General features: G+C 49.1%; 1 protein-coding gene across 2 annotated transcripts; it reads right to left on the bottom strand.

Moving 5' to 3' along the window:
- Positions 1-2,279: 2,279 nt before the first annotated feature.
- Positions 2,280-18,661, bottom strand: EIF3D (eukaryotic translation initiation factor 3 subunit D). 2 transcript variants are annotated; one of them, XM_046646441.1, is made up of 16 exons: positions 18,511-18,614; positions 17,313-17,423; positions 15,712-15,845; positions 15,368-15,413; positions 14,106-14,242; positions 13,422-13,507; positions 12,754-12,826; positions 10,053-10,165; positions 9,127-9,259; positions 8,410-8,557; positions 7,337-7,467; positions 6,552-6,637; positions 6,325-6,454; positions 3,366-3,508; positions 2,891-3,174; positions 2,280-2,436 (listed from the first exon to the last, which is right to left on the bottom strand). In XM_046646441.1, exons 3-16 carry the CDS (start codon positions 15,832-15,834, stop codon positions 2,423-2,425), a joined length of 1,647 nt encoding a protein of 548 aa, XP_046502397.1. In that variant the 5' UTR covers positions 15,835-15,845; positions 17,313-17,423; positions 18,511-18,614; the 3' UTR covers positions 2,280-2,422. The 2 variants fall into 2 exon arrangements, with proteins under 2 accessions (XP_046502397.1, XP_046502396.1); XM_046646440.1 differs by lacking the exon at positions 17,313-17,423 and having other exon boundaries at positions 18,511-18,661.
- Between the last annotated feature and the right edge of the window lie 222 nt (positions 18,662-18,883).

Raw genomic sequence — 18,883 nt, 5'->3', positions numbered from 1 at the left:
TGAAACAGAGGGGACACGGAGTGGCAGGAGGGTGATCCTGAACTGCCATTCAAGTGAACTGGATGACCGAGGCTGGCATCCCAGAGACAGACTGTGGACCCCGCATGAAGTGTACATGGGCAGAATATATGCACTTATGAGGGAAGTACAGGAACCTTCCAGGGGCAGTAAGTAGTCCAGTGAGTTGTGGCTGAGTGTTCGCATGGGAAGGCAGCCATACCTAGTGTGGAAACTCTATGCCAGCTTTGCATGCCTGGAGCTTCTTTTCATTAAAAATCACTGCGGAGACCTCTCTAGAAAAACCTTCCCTGAGCTCTCAGAGTACCCACTAAGTAATGCCATCTGTTTTCTTCATAGCCTGTATCAGCATCAGCAGAGTTCCATCAGAGTAGAAATCTTACTCACACGAGTGACCTCAGCACTTTCTCCAGCGTCTGGCATACAGGATGCCCTCAGTAAGCACTGGTTTAATGAACAGTGAAACCAGACAAGACTATGCAAAACACCTAAGCAAAAGTAAAGCTGGGAGGTCTACCTAGTGGTTGTGAAGATTATGAGAATGGGCGCTGGCAGATAATTAAGCCCCTAAAATAGCTGCTGGTCTTACTTGGTGAGCAGCAGGAAATTAGGGCTGAGAAGGTTTGGCAGGGCCTTGAGACGGCTGAGCGTGGATTGTAGGCAGGATGCTAGTGAAGGTTTTTGAGTGCAGGATTGTTTCCAGCAATCAACTTGATGGCCCTGAGCAGGACAGATAAAAGTGGGAGCTAGATCAAAGAAATGAAGCGTGTGGAAGTTGGTGCGAAATGTTCTCAGAGAAGGAGCCTGAACGTAAATTCCACCTACTCACTTGCTCCAGCTAAGCCTCCTGGATTGCCTTTATGGGTCTGCAAGAGGCAGCTTGGTAAGCACTGATCCAAACTTGAAACCCCTTGGCACTTGCCACACCATTTTAACATGTGCTTTTTTTGGTGAGGAAGATTGGCCCTGAGCTAACATCTGTTGTCAGTCTTCCTCTTTTTGCTTGAGGAAGATTATCACTGAGTTAACATCTGTGCCGGCCTTCCTCTATTTTATGTGGGACGCTGCCACACTGTGGCTTAACGAGTGGTGCTGGGTCTGTGCCCTGGATCCAAACCTGCAAATTCTGGGCCACCAAAGCAGAGCGGATGAACTTAGCCATTGTGCCAGCGGGCTGGCCCTTAGTGTGTACTTTTTTAAGAGTGGCACCTGAGCTAACACCTGTTTGCCGATCTTCTTTCCTTCTCCTCCCCAAAGCCTCCCCGTACACTGTTGTATATTCTCGTTGTGAATGCCTCCAGTCATGCTATGGGGGACGCCACCTCAGCATGGCCTGATGAGTGGTGCCACATCCACGCCTGGGATTCCAACCGGCGAAACCCTGGGCTGCCGAAGCAGAGCGTGCAAACTTAACCGCTTGGCCATGGGGCCAGTCCCTAGTGTATACTTTTTAATACTCCACCTACACTGAGAACTCCTCAAGCAGCACGTTTTATATGCTCTATCTTCCTAGTAACTCTAACAAGTAAACTCTTGCTTGCTTTCTGAGGCTGTTATTTTGGTTAATAGTAACTTTAGGAATGTTACTCAGAAGCTGAACCTACTTCCTCATCTGTACAGTGGTATCACTTCCACCAGCATCACAGTTCTGTGCCTGGCTCAGGTATTTACAGAGCCTAGTGTAATCCCTGGCAGAGTAGTTACTTCAGTGTCAAGAACAGAACACTATCCACTTATAAAAAGAAGTTCACATATCCTAAACATCCACAGCTCTGATTTGTTTATGACACATTACTTTGATGGTGCCAGCTTGAGCTTCTATCACCAGCCCAAGCCAAGCCTGAAATCAATTTACAAAGCATTATCGCCACCACCCAGTGGTACATCCATCAGAATCTTCTGAGGCATTCTTCGTGAGCAGCAACCCCACCTCAACCTTCAAAGACTGCCCTGCTTCACTTTTTACTAGTGATCTGTGGCTCCAAGGGCAGCAGGCGCTCATGCTTGTGGAAATGCACTTCTTATGGGGACCTCCCAAGTGACAACACTCTCCATAAAAGGAAAATTTCAAGGGGTTCCAAGAACAAAACAAAGCGGGTATAGTTACCCTCTTAGAGGAATGTAAAACTCACAATGCTCAAGTACAAAGGATGGAACCCAGATTATGAACTCCAGCTAGACACGGCTGTTTCCCACCCTCCCCCTCCCAGGGGCTACTGTGAGAAGGAAGTAGGGCTGTCAATCATAATGCAGACATGTGATGAAGGTAAGAGACTAAACAGAATTATACTTTATTCCAGCTACCAAACTTCAGAGAGCAAGAATCAGACAAACATTCCACTGGACAGCCAAGGCCTTTCCAGGCTTGGTGGGATTATACACTCCAGCTCCCTCGCCGTCTGGTTTAAGCTTCTTCCTCTGAAAGATACAAAATGTCACAGAGATGAGCCATGTCGAAGTGGTGACTGCTTAGGATTTTCCAGACCTTCCCTCCGAGGAAGCCTCTCAGAGCCTCACAGGGCTGACAGACAGTTCCTTCAGTCACCAGCTGGGGCAGCAAGAAAGAGCCTGAAGCCTGTGTAACTCACCTGGAGCATCTTTTCTCCTGAATCTGACCTCTGGCTGACCTCAGGGACTTCATCGCCCTTCTCTAGATGCTTCTTCCTCACCCTGGCCTCTACAGACTGCTCTCCTCCCCAACCCCTCATGTGATCTAAACGTTCTTGAAGCAGCTCCTGGAGCCAGAGAGAATGCTACTCCAAAGTCGAGTCCAGGGAACTCTCAGAAAGTTTCACCCCAACCGTGGCCTTACAGCTTGGTCCCAGCCAGCCTGCAGCTCACACTAGACTTCAGAAAGAGGCTCGCTACCAACCTTCTTCTTCTTCCTCCTCCTCCTCTTCATCCTCATCGTCCTCATCGGAGCTGAAAGTGCCGTCGGGCAGGCTGTAGACTCGGATGACCTGCTTGTTGGGGTCCTTGAGGATGAGGTACTTGCCCTCCTCCAGCTTCATGCAGATGTCGATGACGCAGCGGAGGATGCCCCAGGCGTTCTCCACGCTCAGGTTGATCTGGCTGGCAAACTCATTGGGCTTGAACTGCTGGGTGCCCAGGATGACGTGGCGCGAGGAGTCTTTCACATGGTACCGGGAGACGTAACTAGTGGGGGGAAAGGGCATTAGCGGTGGGGGCAGGACGGCACAGAGACACAGCAACATCTGGTCAAATGTCATTTGATGGTGACACCTGGTCTGATGCTTGTCCCAAGGGAAAAGGAGAAGCCCTGCCTCCCTGCCAACAGAGCCCTCCTTTCAGAAGAGGAGCTCACAGCCCCTGGCCAGGAATCTCACCCAAGCTTGAGGTACTCAGAGCCGGCCAGCAAAGCACAGCAGGTCCACCGGGCCAACTTGTAGCTGTTGTTCTTGAGCTCGGTGGCGATGACAGCCCCCCTCTGAGAGTCCAGCTTCTGACGCCAGTCAACGCCGTTACAGTGCTGCAGAAAGCAGGCCCCGGTTACAGGAGCAAGGGGGCTCCTGCTGCCCACGGTCTGCTGCCTCCTCTGGCAGGGAAGGAACTCCCTATGGGCTTGACCAGGAAGCAGGCGAGTCCGCGGTAAACCAGAGGAAGACCGTTATCATTTAAGAGGCACAGGCTCGGCCCCTCCCTCGCACAGCCCGCCACACAGCAGGCACTACAAACTGCACTTCTCTTCAAAGAGCGCATCTAGACAAGGACACACACACACGTTAAAAACAAGCGCCATGTAAATGGCAGAGGCAAGCGTTTACTATGTGTTGTGTGGCAAGGAAGGATTTCACAGAGGAAGGGCGACAGCTAACCGGTGGAGAATAGTGGCAGAGGCTGGAGGTGGAATGATCTGAGAGGCACGGAGGGAAAGCCAGGCTGGTTAGTCCTGGGTGGGGTGGAGGCCCGCAGAGGGCGAGGAGGTCAGAGCCTGCGTTGTATATGTGCGTACACATACAAGCAGACAAAGCAGAAAGAGAGCCCAGAGATCACCTTCTCCAACCTCCTTTACAGATGTGGGAGCCTGGACGCCAAGTCAAGTGACTCGCTGAAGGTCACACGGCAGATTCCCGACCTTTCCTGGTTCAAGGCAGCACTAGGCCGAGAGACGGCAGAGCTCACTTTGTTAAGCAGTTCGGTACAAACCGCCTAGGAGTAGTATTCTGACTGATGTCTTCCGTGTTTCCCTCAAAACACTAAAAACATCCCGCAGTGTCCTTTGAGTTTGCTGTGGCATTTGAAGAGCCTTCCCGCAAATCTCTGCTGCAGGATGGAAGCAGTGTTTTGGACAATAAATTGGCAGAGATAAAGTGAATGGAGGCGGGGGGGGGGGGGGGGGGGGAGAGAATTAGGGAGGTCTAGGGGACGAATCCACAATACCAGGCAGATGACAGGCTCCTAACTTGGGGGATGACGTCAGTGAGAAGAGAGACCGCACCTGACAGCAAAACAGAAGGGTGCAGAGGGGGAGGAGGCGGGATGTTTGAGGCTCTGAACCTAAGTGAGCGGGAGAGACAAAGCTGGTGGGACAGCCGAGCCAGAGGTAAGAACAGAAATGGGATGTCGCAAGGGCAGGGCATTTTAGCAGGAAAACGATGACGGGAGTCAAGGATAGATCCGAGGAGTCATTTGTAGCGTTCCAGGTTGAGGCTCAGGGCAGGTGGAATTCTAAGGTGACCCCAAAGACCCTTGCCCTTGCAGAATCTCCTACTCTCGAGTGTGGGTGGAACCTGTGACTATGATGAAACCTCTCCCACGGTTACACGATCTCACAACGTCAAAAGAGGTTTTGCAGATGTAATTAAGGTCTTTTAAAATAGGGAAACAATCTGGGTGGCCTCACCTAACTATGAGTCTCTTAAATCTGGGAGATTTAAGAGATCAGAGATAAATGAGAGATTCGAAGCACAAGAAGGATCTGATGTGCTGTTGCTGGTTTGAAGATGGTGGGTGGCCTCTAGGAGCCGGGAGGCCCCAGCTAACAGCTGGCAAGCGAATGGGGGACCTCAGTCCTACAACTGCAAGGAACTGAATTCTGCCAACCGCTAGAATGAACCTGGAAGTGGACTTCCTTCCAGAACGTCCAGATGAAAACTCAGTTCCGCCGACACCTTGATTTCAGCTTTCTGATACTCTGAGCAGAGAACCAAGCCACACGATGCCGGCCTTCTGACCTACCAGACCATGCGCTAATGGATGTCGTTTTAGCCTCTAAATATTAATTTGTTACAGAGGAAAAGAAAACTAATATAAGGCTGTACAGAGAAGTAATTATAGCAAAGAGCCGTGTAGAGGACTGACCCCAGAAGGCTCTCCTGGGAGTCATAAGGAAGAGTCAGAAAGAAAACACACGAAGGGAGCCAAGAAATGTGCGCAACTAGAGTAATGCAGCAGCACATGGGCAAAGCCACACAGACACAGCAACACTGAACGCCACGGGGAGGCCACAGAGGACAGTCTAAGAAAAGGCCATTGGCCCCAGAGCTACATTTGCAGCAAACCTTCCAGTGTGCTCCTCCAGCAGGGGACGGAGGCTAAGGGACACCTGGAAGGTGGGACGGCAGCATTAACACTACTCCCTTGGCTCCCAGAGAGGCAGCCCGCAATGGCCTGCTGTACACCATCTCGTTAGACACTCAGCCAACACAAGCGTGGCCTCGGAGCTGCCCTTCCCACCGAGGACCCTTTATTCTGGACAGCAGCACCCAGGGGCACTGCCACCCACTTCAGCTTCAGGCACATAATACTGGGCAGCTTCAGAAAGGATGTCACAGCCCAACACTCATGGAGCACCAGCGTGAGAGAGAAGGGAAGGAGGAGGAAAAACAAAGGAAGCACGTTTCACTCAGGTGCCTCCTGAGGAGCCAAAGCTGAGCCAATCTCAGAACCTCCGAGTTCAATAAGTGAAAGCGTTAGAAAGAGAATCAGAAGGGTGGAGAGAAGGCAGTGGCTGCATTAAGTGAAAGAACAGGTCAAAAAGAGCCGCCAAGCTCAGAGGAAACCTGCCAGCCCAGACAAGACGGAGACGTCAAAACCAGATGCTTGCAGAGCGCAGAAGCCACCGGGAGGTCAGAAGGGCACGGAGAGGGGAAGTCCTGGGAGAAGAGGTTGCCCTCACCCACACACCCTCTCTTTCTCAGTGAGGAACTAAGTGCAGGGAACTCGGGGAAGTCTCGGGAGCTCTCCAAGTGACACAAGGGGAAAAGAACCCAGGCTCACAAACGCTGGCCTGTGACAACGTGCCCTGCAGGAAATGCCCCACTGAGGGGACGAGGTGCGCCTCACCCTGGAATCCCACTCGTTGAGGGTCTTGATGTTGATGAAGGACACTTCGCCATTGGCTCCAGTCATGACACCGTCATGCTCACAGCGGACGATAAGGTCGATGTCGTCTCCAAGCTTCCACCTGCGATAGCTGGAATACAGGAGGAACTCAGCTGGTGACTCGAGATCCTGAATTTCAGACACCACACAGGGCCGGGCCTGCGCACACCCCATGAGAGATGACGTACCGGTACGCAACAGAGGCAATTTCATTCTTGTCCATGTCGTCCTCCACAAACGGGTTTGGGTTGGGGAAGTTGTATCTTTCTTTGCCCTGCAAAACGGCAAAGGCGCCATGAGACACTGCCACCTTGTCACCAGGCCAATCAGCCAGACCCCTGCACCTCTGCTTAGGTACAGCCCCAGCCAGGTTCCTGGAGCCCTTGAGGGAGCTCTGGGCTGTGTGTTGTGTGCCTATTTGCCCCTCCTGACTGCATGCAGGCACCCCGTGAATCACAAAGGATATAACAGCCGGCGTGTACCGAGCTTCCATGTGTCCACACATGCTTCACGGATCTCATTAATTAGCAGCCCCGCCCCTCCGTCTGCTTTGTCTCCACAGCACACATCACGTGTGTATTCAAGGTTTACTGTCTTTCCTCCTCCATCGTAATGAAGCTTCCTAAGGGCGGGAACTTTGCTTTGCTCACTGCTGTGTCCCCAGCTCCTAAACAATGTATCTATCAAATAACGTAGGGAATCTTCCCACCTTGTCTACGACAGACAAAGATGATTAATATTCTAATTTTACAGACAAGAAACATGCCTGACACCACAAAGCTAGGAAGTGGTGGATCCAGGGTTTAAGGTCAGGCAGTCTGACCTCAAAGCCCAAGCTCGGAATGCCTGTGACAGAAAGGACCCCCTCTGTCCTGCTCAATCCCACAAGCCCGGAGCCCACCACAAAGCAGATGCTCCACAAACAGTAGCTGACAAAATAAAAGTGAGTGCCCAGCGGCTCTTGCGCCCTCACCATCCTCAAGCACTGCTGGGAGAAGTTGTGGTTGATGTACGTTGCTTCCATGGCCAGGTTGCGGGGTGAGTTGAAGGAATTACCTTCATCTTGAGGGGGCTCGTTGGCCGTCTCGCTCACTGTCAGCAGGTCTGCAAAAGCAGCAGCAGGGTCACCCACCCAAGAGAGGGAGAGTCATTGATGATGTGCATCGCACCTCGGGGAGATGCGGTGATCCAAATGACATGGGCCATTCTTTCAAAGAACCACCATCTACTAACGTGGGTCCCCCACACGTGGACACGTAGGGGAGTGCTCCTGGATAACTTCTAACACTAAATTCAACCAGGGTGTAAGACAACCACCCGCTTTCAATCTTTATTAAGATTCCTCAAGAGAATGTTTGATCGTGTTAGCTTTTTAACAAAGACAATGCCTTAGCCCTGAGGTGTGGATTATGACTATATGGTTTTATTCCATTGCTGTTATTTTATTTTTATTTTTCGCTTGAGGAAAATTGAGGCTGAGCTAACATCTGTGCCACTCTTCCTCTACTTTGTATGTGGGTCACCGCCACAGCATGGCTGACGAATGGTGTAGGTCTGTGCCTGGGATCTGAACCCCTGAACCAGGGCCGTGAAAACAGAGTGCACGAACTTAACCACTACACCACGGGGCCAGCCCCTACTGCTGCTATTTTTTAGTGACCTGGTTTCCATTCATGGTATAAAACATATGTGTATGTAATTTTTGTTAAAGTTAAAAAGAAAAGGCATTAACTTAAAGAAAATTATTAAGTAAATACTAAAGATGGTATGGAAAAACGGCAGACTTCAGGAGAGTGCTATTTTAATGAGAAACATGTGGAAGCTTAGTACTGGGGCACTGTGAGGCCTCAGAAAGCTGACGCCCAGAGGAGGGCCTGCACCGCCAGTCCCTTCTCTGTGTCTGAGGAGGCTGGGAGGGACTCAGGCATGGCTGTCAATGCTGGGGGCAGACAGACGACCTTCTACCCATTCTCTAGCACCAAGGAGTTGCTCCGAACGAACAGAAACACCCAACGCCTTTGTGTTGGTCCCAGGCAGGCTCCTTACCAAAGTCAGAGTTGTCCCTTTTGTCAAAGAAGAGCTTGGAGCCGACTCTCTGGACGACGATGTCCCAGGAGTACACGGAGCGAGTACAGCTCATGAGTGTGGCCAGGATGGCGTCGGTGGCAAACACGTTCCCCTGAGTCTTTGCCAGCTGCAAAGAGGAGTAAAAGAGAGACATGAGGCCAGGCTTAGGTCTAACTGCTCATTGACACGGAGGGTAAGGAGCCCTTTGTAAAGAGCCATTTCACACCCACACACGCATGTGTGCCTCTAGTGGTCTGAGCGAGGCCGCAGGACGTCAGCCAGGAGCTTCTGTTGGCAGTCACTATGCTGGGTACGTGGCACTGTAGCTCCCTGAGCACTCGCAACATTCCAGGAAAGTGTTTCACACTGCTTCCATCGTCACCCCAACGGCACGTCTAAGTACACTAACCCCACCTTAGAGATGAAAACGAAGGCCCCAGAGGTGACGGTGGGAAACGTGGGAGAGCTGGGAGTGGAGTCCAGCTGTGCTTAACACCAACATTTATGGTCTAGCCAGTGATGTGCCTTTATTTTCAGCTAATCCTAAATCCGATTCAGAAGAATCTTATCTACGGGGGTCTCTAAGGTCCAAGCGATTCACATATATTCCCACGTCCTCTGTTCTTTCTGAGGCCTCAGCTGTTGAAGCCGGTGGCATTCCTAACAGAAGTGCAGGTGGCAGAAGGGGCTGCACACCTTTCGGATGACGGGGTCGTCTGTGGTGGTGACGGTGTGGAAGATGCGCTTGATGCTCCGCAGGGGCTTCTCACTCCTTGTGGTGATGCGATCGAAGGCTTTATCGTAGTATTCCAGGGCCCCGCAACACTCGCTGAGGGGAGAGAGGGCACGACATGCTAAGTAAAGGAGGAGAAGATCACCCACTTGTTTCTTTTAAGCCATGGAACCTCAAATCTTATCCAGAAATCTAATACATAAGAGAGATGAAAACAGTCTCTCTGACTAGCAGGGGAGAGATGACCCCTCAGGGCCAGCTCAGGGCCCTGCCCCTAAGCTCCTGATCCGGCTCCACAGAACAGCGTGAACACCACTGATCCAGCTCACCCTCTCCATTTTAAAGACAGGGAGATGAGTAGTTGCAGAGGCATCTGAGCACGCTGGCTTCCGGCCTGGCGCTCTAGCTGCCTTCTAAGTTATTTCTGCCTACTTGTCCTTTGTGGTACGGAGTTGTTTGAAATGTCAGGAAAAGCTTTGCTTCTCCTGAAGAACTGCTATCTTTTTCTTCCTGCCGAAAGAGCAATGTAACTTAATTCTCTCTTTTCTCAGCATTTCAGGAAGCTGAAAGGACTCTGGGGTTTAATATCAGCAAATTTCTTTCTGCTTTCTTCCCTTTCTTTCTGCTAAAAAGAGCTAAATAATTTATTTCTCCTTTGCTCGCAAAGCTACGAAGTTGAGAGAGATCTGATGCTGAGTATCAGTAAACTTCTTTCTGCTAGTCCCCGCTTGGCCTAGATTTTTTCAAAACACAGCTGTTAATCTTATACGACATCTTTTGAGTAAGCAGTTTCAAACCGTTTTTGGAAATACCATGGCTTAGGAAAATACCCACCAGCTGCTCCACACTCAGGATGACAGCGGAAGGTACTACAAATGATGCCACTTACATGTCCTGTGGCTCTGAGACTTCCAAGTAGCGCATCTTCATCAGCTGGGGAAAGTCCATTTCCTCTTTCACCTCCCAGTCACTACGAACTTCAACTGAAGAGTCCCGGGGTTTCTGTAGCGGGAACCACGAGAAGGAAAAAGCCAGTGCAAAACGTACCAAAAGGCAGGTTAACAGTATGAAGGGCATCTATTCAAGAAATGTACCTAGAACATTTACTATGTGCTGGCTGTTTTATAAGACAGAATCCCTGACTCAGGAGTCAACAATCTAGACGAGGACAAAAAGTATCAAGAGTTCAAAACAAATGGGAATTTTATGCCAGGTAACGATGTCACCCAAGGACCATCAGCTCTTTTGTGTTTCTATCTTTTTTATAAAAGAGCTGTAGCAGTTCCTTGATAGCTCTCTCCAGCATTAGCTGTTTATTCTTGATACAGGAAGCAGCACATCCAGCAAATGTAACCTCCATGACACTAACTGCCCTCATGCTTACATCTCCCCTCTAGTCTCAAAATGTCCACGCAAACGTTTGTACAGGAGTGTCCAGAGCAGCACTGTTCATACCAGCAAGAAGTGGAAACAACCCTACAACGAAAACTACAAGACTTTCCTGAAAGAAAGTGATGACGACATAAAGAGATGGAAAGACATTCCATGCACATGGATTGGAAGAATAAACATAGTTAAAATGGCCATACTACCTAAAGCAACCTACAGATTCAACACTATCCCAATCAGAATCCCAATGACATTCTTTACAGAAATTGAACAAGGAATCCTAAAATTCATATGGGGCAACAAAAGACCCCGAATTGCTGAAGCAATCCTGAGAAAGAACAAAGCTGGAGGCATCACAATCCCTGACTTCAAAACATACTACAAAGCTACAGTAATCAAAACAGCATGGTACTGGTACCAAAACAGGTGCACAGATCAATGGAACAGAATTGAAAGCCCAGAAATAAAACCACACCTCTATGGACAGCTAATCTTCGACAAAGGAGCTGAGGGCCTACAATGGAGAAAAGAAAGTCTCTTCAACAAATGGTGATGGGAAAACTGGACAGCCACATGTAAAAGAATGAAAATTGACCATTCTTTTTCACCATTCACAAAAATAAACTCAAAATGGATCAAAGACCTAAAGATTAGACCTGAAACAATAAGTCTTCTAGAAGAAAATATAGGCAGTACACTCTTTGACATCAGTTTCAAAAGAATCTTTTCGGACACGAGGGAAACAATAGAAAGAATAAACAAATCGGACTTCACCAGACTAAAAAGCTTCTTCAAGGCAAGGGAAAACAGGATTGAAACAAAAAAAACAACCCACGAATTGGGAAAAAATATTTACAAGTTATTTATCCGACAAAGGGTTAATCTCTATAATATATAAAGAACTCACACAACTCAACAGCAAAAAATCAAAGAACCGGATCAAAAAATGGGCAGGGGACATGAACAGACATTTCTCCAAAGAAGATATACGGATGGCCAATAGACACATGAAAAGATGCTCATCATCACTAATCATCAGGGAAATGCAAATCAAAACTACACTAAGATATCACCTTACACCTGTTAGAATGGCAAAAATAACCAAAACAAAAAGTGACAAATGTTGGAGAGGTTGTGGAGAAAAAGGAACCCTCATACACTGTTGGTGGGAATGCAAACTGGTGCAGCCACTATGGAATACAGTATGCAGATTCCTCAAAAAATTAAAAATAGAAATACCATACGACCCAGCTATCCCACTACTGGGTATCTATCCTAAGAACTTGAAATCAGCAATTCCAAAAGTCCCACACACCCCTATGTTCATCGCAGCATTATTCACAATAGCCAAGACGTGGAACCAACCTAAGTGCCCATCAACTGATGACTGGATAGAGAAGATGTGGTATATATACACAATGGAACACTACTCAGCCATAAAAAAGAACAAAATCATCCCATTCACAACATGTATGGACCTTGAGGGAATTATGTTAAGTGAAATACGCCAGACAGAGAAAGACGAACTCTGTATGAGTCCACTCATAGGTGGGAGTTAAACAGAGAGACAAAGAAAACTGATTGGTGGTTACCAGGGGAAAGGGGGATGGGGGGAGGGCACAAAGGGTGAAGTGGTGCACCTACAACATGACTGACAATAATGTACAACTGAAATTTCACAAGGTTGTAAACTATCATAATCTTAACAAAAAGTTAAAAAAAAAAAAAAGTGGAAACAACCCAAATGCCCACCAACTGGTGAATGGATAAATGAAATGCGGTGTATCCACACAACAACTCTGGCAATAAAAAGGAACGAAGTATTGACACCTGCTACAATGCAGATGAACCCTGAACACACTATGCTCAGTTAGGAGCCCGTCACAGAGGATCATGTTGGTATGATTCTACTTATATGAAACGTCCAGAACAGGCAAATCCAGAGACAGGACTAGCTGCCCAGGGCTGGGGAGACTAGGGGCCAACTGCTAGAGGGTACAGCATTTCTTTTTAGAATGATGAAAACGTCCCGAAACTGACTGTAGTAACGGTTGTAGAATCCTGCCAATATACTAAAAGCAGTGAACTGTAGACTTTAAGTGGGTGAATTGTACAGTATGGGAATTCTCTCAATAACGCTGTTATAAAACCAACCAAACAAAACTGAATTCCCAGACAGAATTCTGGTACGTATACACTACCTGTGATTTTTGGTCCCATTTTTGCCTCACTCCAAATTGTTTCTGGAATTTTTTCTGCAGTCGTATGCGTTCTCTAGAAAGACAGGAAAATCATGCTTTCAGTGTAGACCTTTAAGTCAGTGGCTTTTTCAAAAGGCAGAAGCTGCCATTCTCTTTAGCTAAACCTCAGCACCATCATGGACTTCTCTGAACTATGGGAAACAGAGGCTTAGTAGGAAAGAACAGACCAAAGGATGCACACCAGAGATGCTAGAAGAGGCATACTGGCCCCCAGCACTACTGACCAGCTATATTTTACTCTACCGGAAGAGACTGTCCGCTGGCAGCCCAGCCTGGGCAGGGCTGCCACACTACACAGCTCCAGGGAGCTCACAGGAGCCGGTGTGAATGGGACCCCCTGGAGCTGTGCCACAGCAGAACCGAGCCCAGGGAAGCTCCAGAGCTCTTAGCCGCCTGTCTCCCTTCAGTGCGCACGTGCACTGCAAGCAGTTTCCTGCCCACGCTACCTGCCACGAACCGGCCCTTGGAGAGCAATGCCAGGGCTGAAACAGTGGCTTAACCGGCTTTCCGCAGGTTTGTTTACTGCAGTGTTGGGGGAAGCAGCCATTCTCCTGCTTTGGCCTAGTGACTTGAGAGCATGGGCAGTTCCGGCAGGATGGGAAGCTCACCTCTCCTTCTGCTTGGCGCTCTTAGGGAGGGTCTGCAGGTTGAACTGCAACATGTTCCGTCGATCTTTGTCTCTGCGGAGGTTCCGCTGGGGATTACAAAAACACCCATGTTAAAGTCTTGGAGCTCTGACTTACAGCAGGTGGTGTTCAATGGGAGGTGTTAGGGTAAATGCAGGATGCAAAACCCCAAGCTGCACATTTTACTTTGCAGAATCAGGTCTGGAGATTTTAGTGGTGGCCTAAGTAGTTGGAATTAGCTTAGACGAACATTCACACAACCTCTCGTTCACTGAAGTAGGTTTACTGACTCTCATTACAGAGCTGCAGAATTTGTCTCTTTATGTAATAAGATGCAGCCTGACCGGACCATCTACTTAATAAAGCCTGCACACTGCAATTAAGTGAGGCAACAGGCACCTTCTTACGCAGCACAAACATTCATCCTTAGCACAGGGGGATGATGTCCTAACCACTGGTCAACAGAAATCTAAATTATTTAAATGCAGCCCTGGACCAAGCACAAGTTTACTTTGGCACAACCTGTCACTGAACACCACCTGGGACTCACTTGAAGACCCATGATGACATGTTTCTCCTCGTTAGTCCTCATAGAGCAGCACTTTCAGCAGGTGACAGCCAAGAGTAACAGCCCCAAGAAGGCCGGAGTGCCGGCTCCTGGCCTACCTGTGCAAACCGCATCCGATTCCGCTGGTAGGCAGTCTTCTGCGTGCGCGCGGTGTCCACCAGCTGGAAACTAGTTTCATCCTCCTCGTGGAAATAAGCATACTGACTTCCGCCACCAAACTGAGAGGAGTACTTATCTGGAGGCAAAGACGACACCGTGTCATAACTACATCTACAGACTTTACACATACATGCTAGTCTACAGCCTTGCCGTTTCAAGTGTGGTCTCAGGACCCTAGCACTGGCTGGGAGCTTCTCAGACCTGCAGACTGACACATGCACCTCAGACCCACTGAATCGGAATCAGCATTTTAACAAGATCCCCAGGTGGCTCATACGCACATTCAAGTTTGAAAAGCTCTGGTCTAAAGAACTTTCTAAGTCAAGACAGAGTCTGAGGAACTGGAGATAAGCCCTTTTCACTCGCTGCCTTATTCTGTAGGAATACAAGTTAAGATTTACTCTTGGGGCTGGCCCCATGGCCGAGTGGTTAACTTCGCATGCTCCACTGCAGGCGGCCCAGTGTTTCGTTGGTTCGAATCCTGGGCGTGGACATGGCACTGCTCATCAAGCCACGCTGAGGTGGCATCCCACATGCCACAACTAGAAGGACACACAACTAAGAATATACAACCATGTACCGGGGGGCTTTGGGGAGAAAAAGGAAAAAAATAAAATCTTAAAAAAAAAAAAAAAAAAAGATTTACTCTTGTAGGAGAGGCAAATATGGGGCATGTGTACCACCATTTACATCACCTGGTACCCACGGTAGACATGTCTAATGGGTATACTGTCCTGCCGACCACAACCTCAAATAACCTCAACTTAGTTTTCCAGGCGGCCACTTCTGATGATCTCAACTGGCACAGAGAAAAACAAAACATAACAAAACAACCCATTTACTCTATCAGGATCTTAAAATCAATGGTTGTAAACCTGGGGTCCATTGACTGGCTTCACAGGTTCAGCAAATCCCACGCAGTGGAATGCCAAATGGGAATGTGTTCAACAGATTTTTAAAAGGGTCCATGGCTCCCCAAAAGTGGAGGAAAAATCCAACTATAATCGGCCAACCTCTTAATGGACAGTTTTGGGGCTATTTCCAAAAAAATATGGTTAGTGTCCACAGTCTAGAATATACACCCCAAAACTAGGATCATCAGCATTTCGTTCCCATTCTAGAATGCTTTCAGATGAGTTACTAGAAAAAGTAACAATCCTCCCGAGGCCCTGACCCAGGCGGTCAGCCGGAGAACACTTACTCGTGTACCTCTTATCTTGGTACGTGGCACCCGTCCAGTCTGCAACCTAGTAAGAACAAGGGAAGACAGAGCACACGGGTCAACCAGGCAAGTTTCTGTTCACCCAGAAACCCCCCAAAGCAAGGACACAGTGTGGGAAAGTATCAGGAGGGGCCCACAAAGCCTATGTAAGCGCCCAGCTCTCCTAGGACTACTGGAAACACCCAGAGGTTATACTCTTTCTCAGCTGGTGTCCCTCTAAGGAACACAGAAATTATGCTTTTGAGAGAATAAAACTGAAACAAACTTGTGGAGAGTAGCAGCCATGGCTGAAAAGATTCCAACTCCTGCTGCCAAGCACGTACCTTTCCCAGCCGGTCTCCTTTGCTGAACGGCTGGTACGGCATATCCCGAAACTGCTCGGGAACTGCACAGGGACCCCAGCCCGAGGGGTTGTCCTGGATCACGGGGGTCATGAACTTCGCCATCTTTTAAAACCCTAAAAATACAAATAATGTGAGTAGCTGCAAGAAGAAAGGTCTTAAAGTACAAAAGGGCTTCCGTGTGAGGTAAGCTAAGACATAAATGATAAAATTCAAAGAACAACGTGCAAAACGGAGCCCTCAACTGCTGAGCTGCTGCTAACAATATTCTCTTGCAGATGACGTCGTGAACACTTAAAATTTAGAAGACTGCTAACAAAATTGACTTACCAGGTTTCTTAGATTCTACGACACCCACTTTTTTCACTGTAACATCTGTGAAAGGAGGCTGCACCCTATGCTTGACGGGGTGTCATATCTTAATTGGCAGTCTCTTTCTTAGCGTTAGATAAAATAATGGTGATCCTGAAATTTGGTGGTCTCTCTCAGATTTGACGAAATGTAGTAACTTTTTTTCAAGTGTAATAACCACGTTCTGGTTCTCAGAAACACCTTCACCAAGGGACACAATACTTAACTTCCCTAAGCCTCAGTCTCTTCATCTGTAAAATAAGTAAGATCCTTGTTTTATTCATATCACAGGATCACTGTGAAAGTCTTATTAGTGAACAGACGGAAATGCTTTCATTGTAAAATGCCACACAATTACTACTCAGACTTGCAAAAATAGATTTATACACAAGAGTGATGAGAGAGTCCATAAGTATATCCTGAGATTCAACTTTCCTTTCTTATTCTTCCCATTTTCTTTTCTCTCTCTCTTTTTTCAAAGATTTTATTTTTTTCCTTTTTCTCCCCAAAGCCCCCCGGTACATAGTTGTATATTCTTCACTGTGGGTCCTTCTAGTTGTGGCATGTGGGATAGCTGCCTCAGCGTGGTTTGATGAGCAGTGCCACGTCCGCGCTCAGAATTCGAACAAATGAAACACTGGGCTGCCTGCAGCGGAGCGCGCGAACTTAACCACTCGGCCACGGGGCCAGCCCCTACTCTTCCCATTTTCTGTCATCAATGCAAACCCTTATGCAGAAGAGGTGGACACAGAGCCAAGCAAAAGGCCTGAGGAGGCCAGCAGAAACCTTAGGTCCTAGAAGAGGCCGTGCATCAAATGTTCACAAATATAAGGAGTACCAGGCATTGTTCTTAGTGTTCACCAAGCATAAATTCATTAAATCTGCCCAGCAATCTGAGGTAGGGCTAGTATCATGCTCACTTTCCAGATAAGAAAATTGTGGCACAGAGAAGGTAAGAAACTGCCCAAAGTGCTAGTTGATGAAAAATCTGCACCCAGGCTGTCTGGATCCAGAGTACATACTCTGCATTATGCTATAGCTTCTCTCGGGAGGGTACAAACCACGGGCTCCAGACAGATGTTTGCCTGACACTTCCTATCAAAACCCCAAGCATAGCACCCATTGTAACCCTCAGAAAATGCTCAGAAGGTAAGTTCCCAGAGGAAAATTCATTACATGGATGTTTCTGGAGGCTGGAGAGCAATCAGAGAACACAGGTATACGGAACTTACTGAACTCTCCCCATTGTCCCATGATGGGGAGACTAAGGCTTCCTAGAGAGGTGACACTTGGGCGACAGCAACAGGGAGTGAGCCTGGGAGCTTCATCCTCCGACTCTGAACCTAAGTTATACGACAGGAAGAGGACCAAGGGGAGGGGTGGCGATCTCAAAACACTTCATGTCAAGTATTTACTGAGTTCCTACTATGTGTCAGGCACCATGCTAGATAGGTTAACCCTACTAACTCCCCCACACCTCCACTTTAGAGAGAAAAACTCGCAGCTCAGCCAAATCAAGCAGTTGACCTGCCCATCATTTAAAAGTGGACTTGATTTCCAGGGTTGTCTGCCCTAAGTCCGGCATTCTTTCCGTTATACTACAGCTGGGCAGCAGCCTGAAGACATCTGGGGTTCTGGACCACAGCTTACAACACAATAATGACGTCTCAAAACACAGCGTGTTAAAAACCCAGCTGTTCCCTCAGAGCTCAGGAAGGAAACAGGCCCAAGGCTTGACATGCGCTTCTCCAGGGAGTGGCAGTACGTCCCGACTTCAGCACGGGTGAAGAGAGCGAGCGCAAGGGAACCAGCAGGAGAAACCGAGCCGCCCGGCTGAATCGCAGTGACAGCCGTCCTGGCTGCAGGGGCAGGAAGGGGAGGCACCCGCAGGGCAGTCAGAAGGGGCCCCGGGGCCGGCGGGCCACAGTACTGTGCGCATTATCGAGGCCTCGCAGATGGTACGCCATCGATCCCTGGGGGAGGGGTTTCAGATCGGAGACCACTCTACTCCCTTCCAGTCTTCTATTTCACAGAAAAGGGGAGGAAACCTCGGACTGCGGGCTCCTCAGAGCAGGGTCGAACACCGCTCGGCTTGGCACCCCAATACCTCACCCAGAAACGCAGGAACCCCCTGGCCACTTTAATAAGCACTTGAGACCCAGCTGGGGTAAGCGAGATTACCAAGTTCGCTCAGTCCCTGGCCAGTAAGCGGAGCCTAGGGCCAGGGCCCTCACCCTCAAGGCCGCGCCCCGCATCCCACAGGGTGCCCGGCCCGGGGCCCCCGAAAGGGGATTCCTGCCCCGCCCAGAGAAGCGACAGCAGCGGCAGGAGGGAACGTACGGCAGGTCTCTTCCGGTAAGCCCCCGAAGGCCAGACCCAGCCCAAGCCGGCTCCGGAGGTCCGCGCAACCCTACGGAACACGCCGCTCACCTGTAACGGCCTCCGCAGGCCCAGATGGGGAGAGATGGTCCCGGCGGGCGACCGCGCCACCGGCTCCGCTCCGATGAGCCAGGAAAAGAGAGAAGGTGCGCGCGCAGAGGCCGGGGCCGTAAACACAACCGGCCCTGTCGTAAACGGTTCTCCAGCTTCGGCAGAGGAACGCATGGGTCGTAAAGCGAAGACGCACCCGGAAATTCGTCACTGCTCTTTGCGAGGTGTCCTCGTTAGCCTCTGAGGAGCCAAGACGCAAGAGGGGTGTTTACAGTTACGTCACGGGGCATCCGGTGACGCCCCGAGAGGGGGTTGAGGGTTGTTGAAACGCGGCCGCGATGCAGTCCAAACTAGAGGCGGGGAGCGGCTGCCA

Source organism: Equus quagga, chromosome 19 (genome assembly GCF_021613505.1).
Source record: "Equus quagga isolate Etosha38 chromosome 19, UCLA_HA_Equagga_1.0, whole genome shotgun sequence".
Lineage (NCBI taxonomy): Eukaryota > Metazoa > Chordata > Mammalia > Perissodactyla > Equidae > Equus > Equus quagga.
Note: the sequence above shows the minus strand (reverse complement) of the source record. Positions and strands in the feature narration are given on the sequence as shown.

Coding starts and splice junctions, on each gene's coding strand:
- EIF3D (XM_046646440.1), bottom strand. CDS start 15,834: ATGGCGAAGTTCATGACCCCCGTGATCCAGGACAACCCCTCGGGCTGG. Junction 12,827..13,421: donor AGCGCCAAGCAGAAGGAGAG/GTGAGCTTCCCA, acceptor CTGTCTTTCTAG/AGAACGCATACGACTGCAGA. Junction 3,509..6,324: donor TCAACGAGTGGGATTCCAGG/GTGAGGCGCACC, acceptor TGCTTTCTGCAG/CACTGTAACGGCGTTGACTG.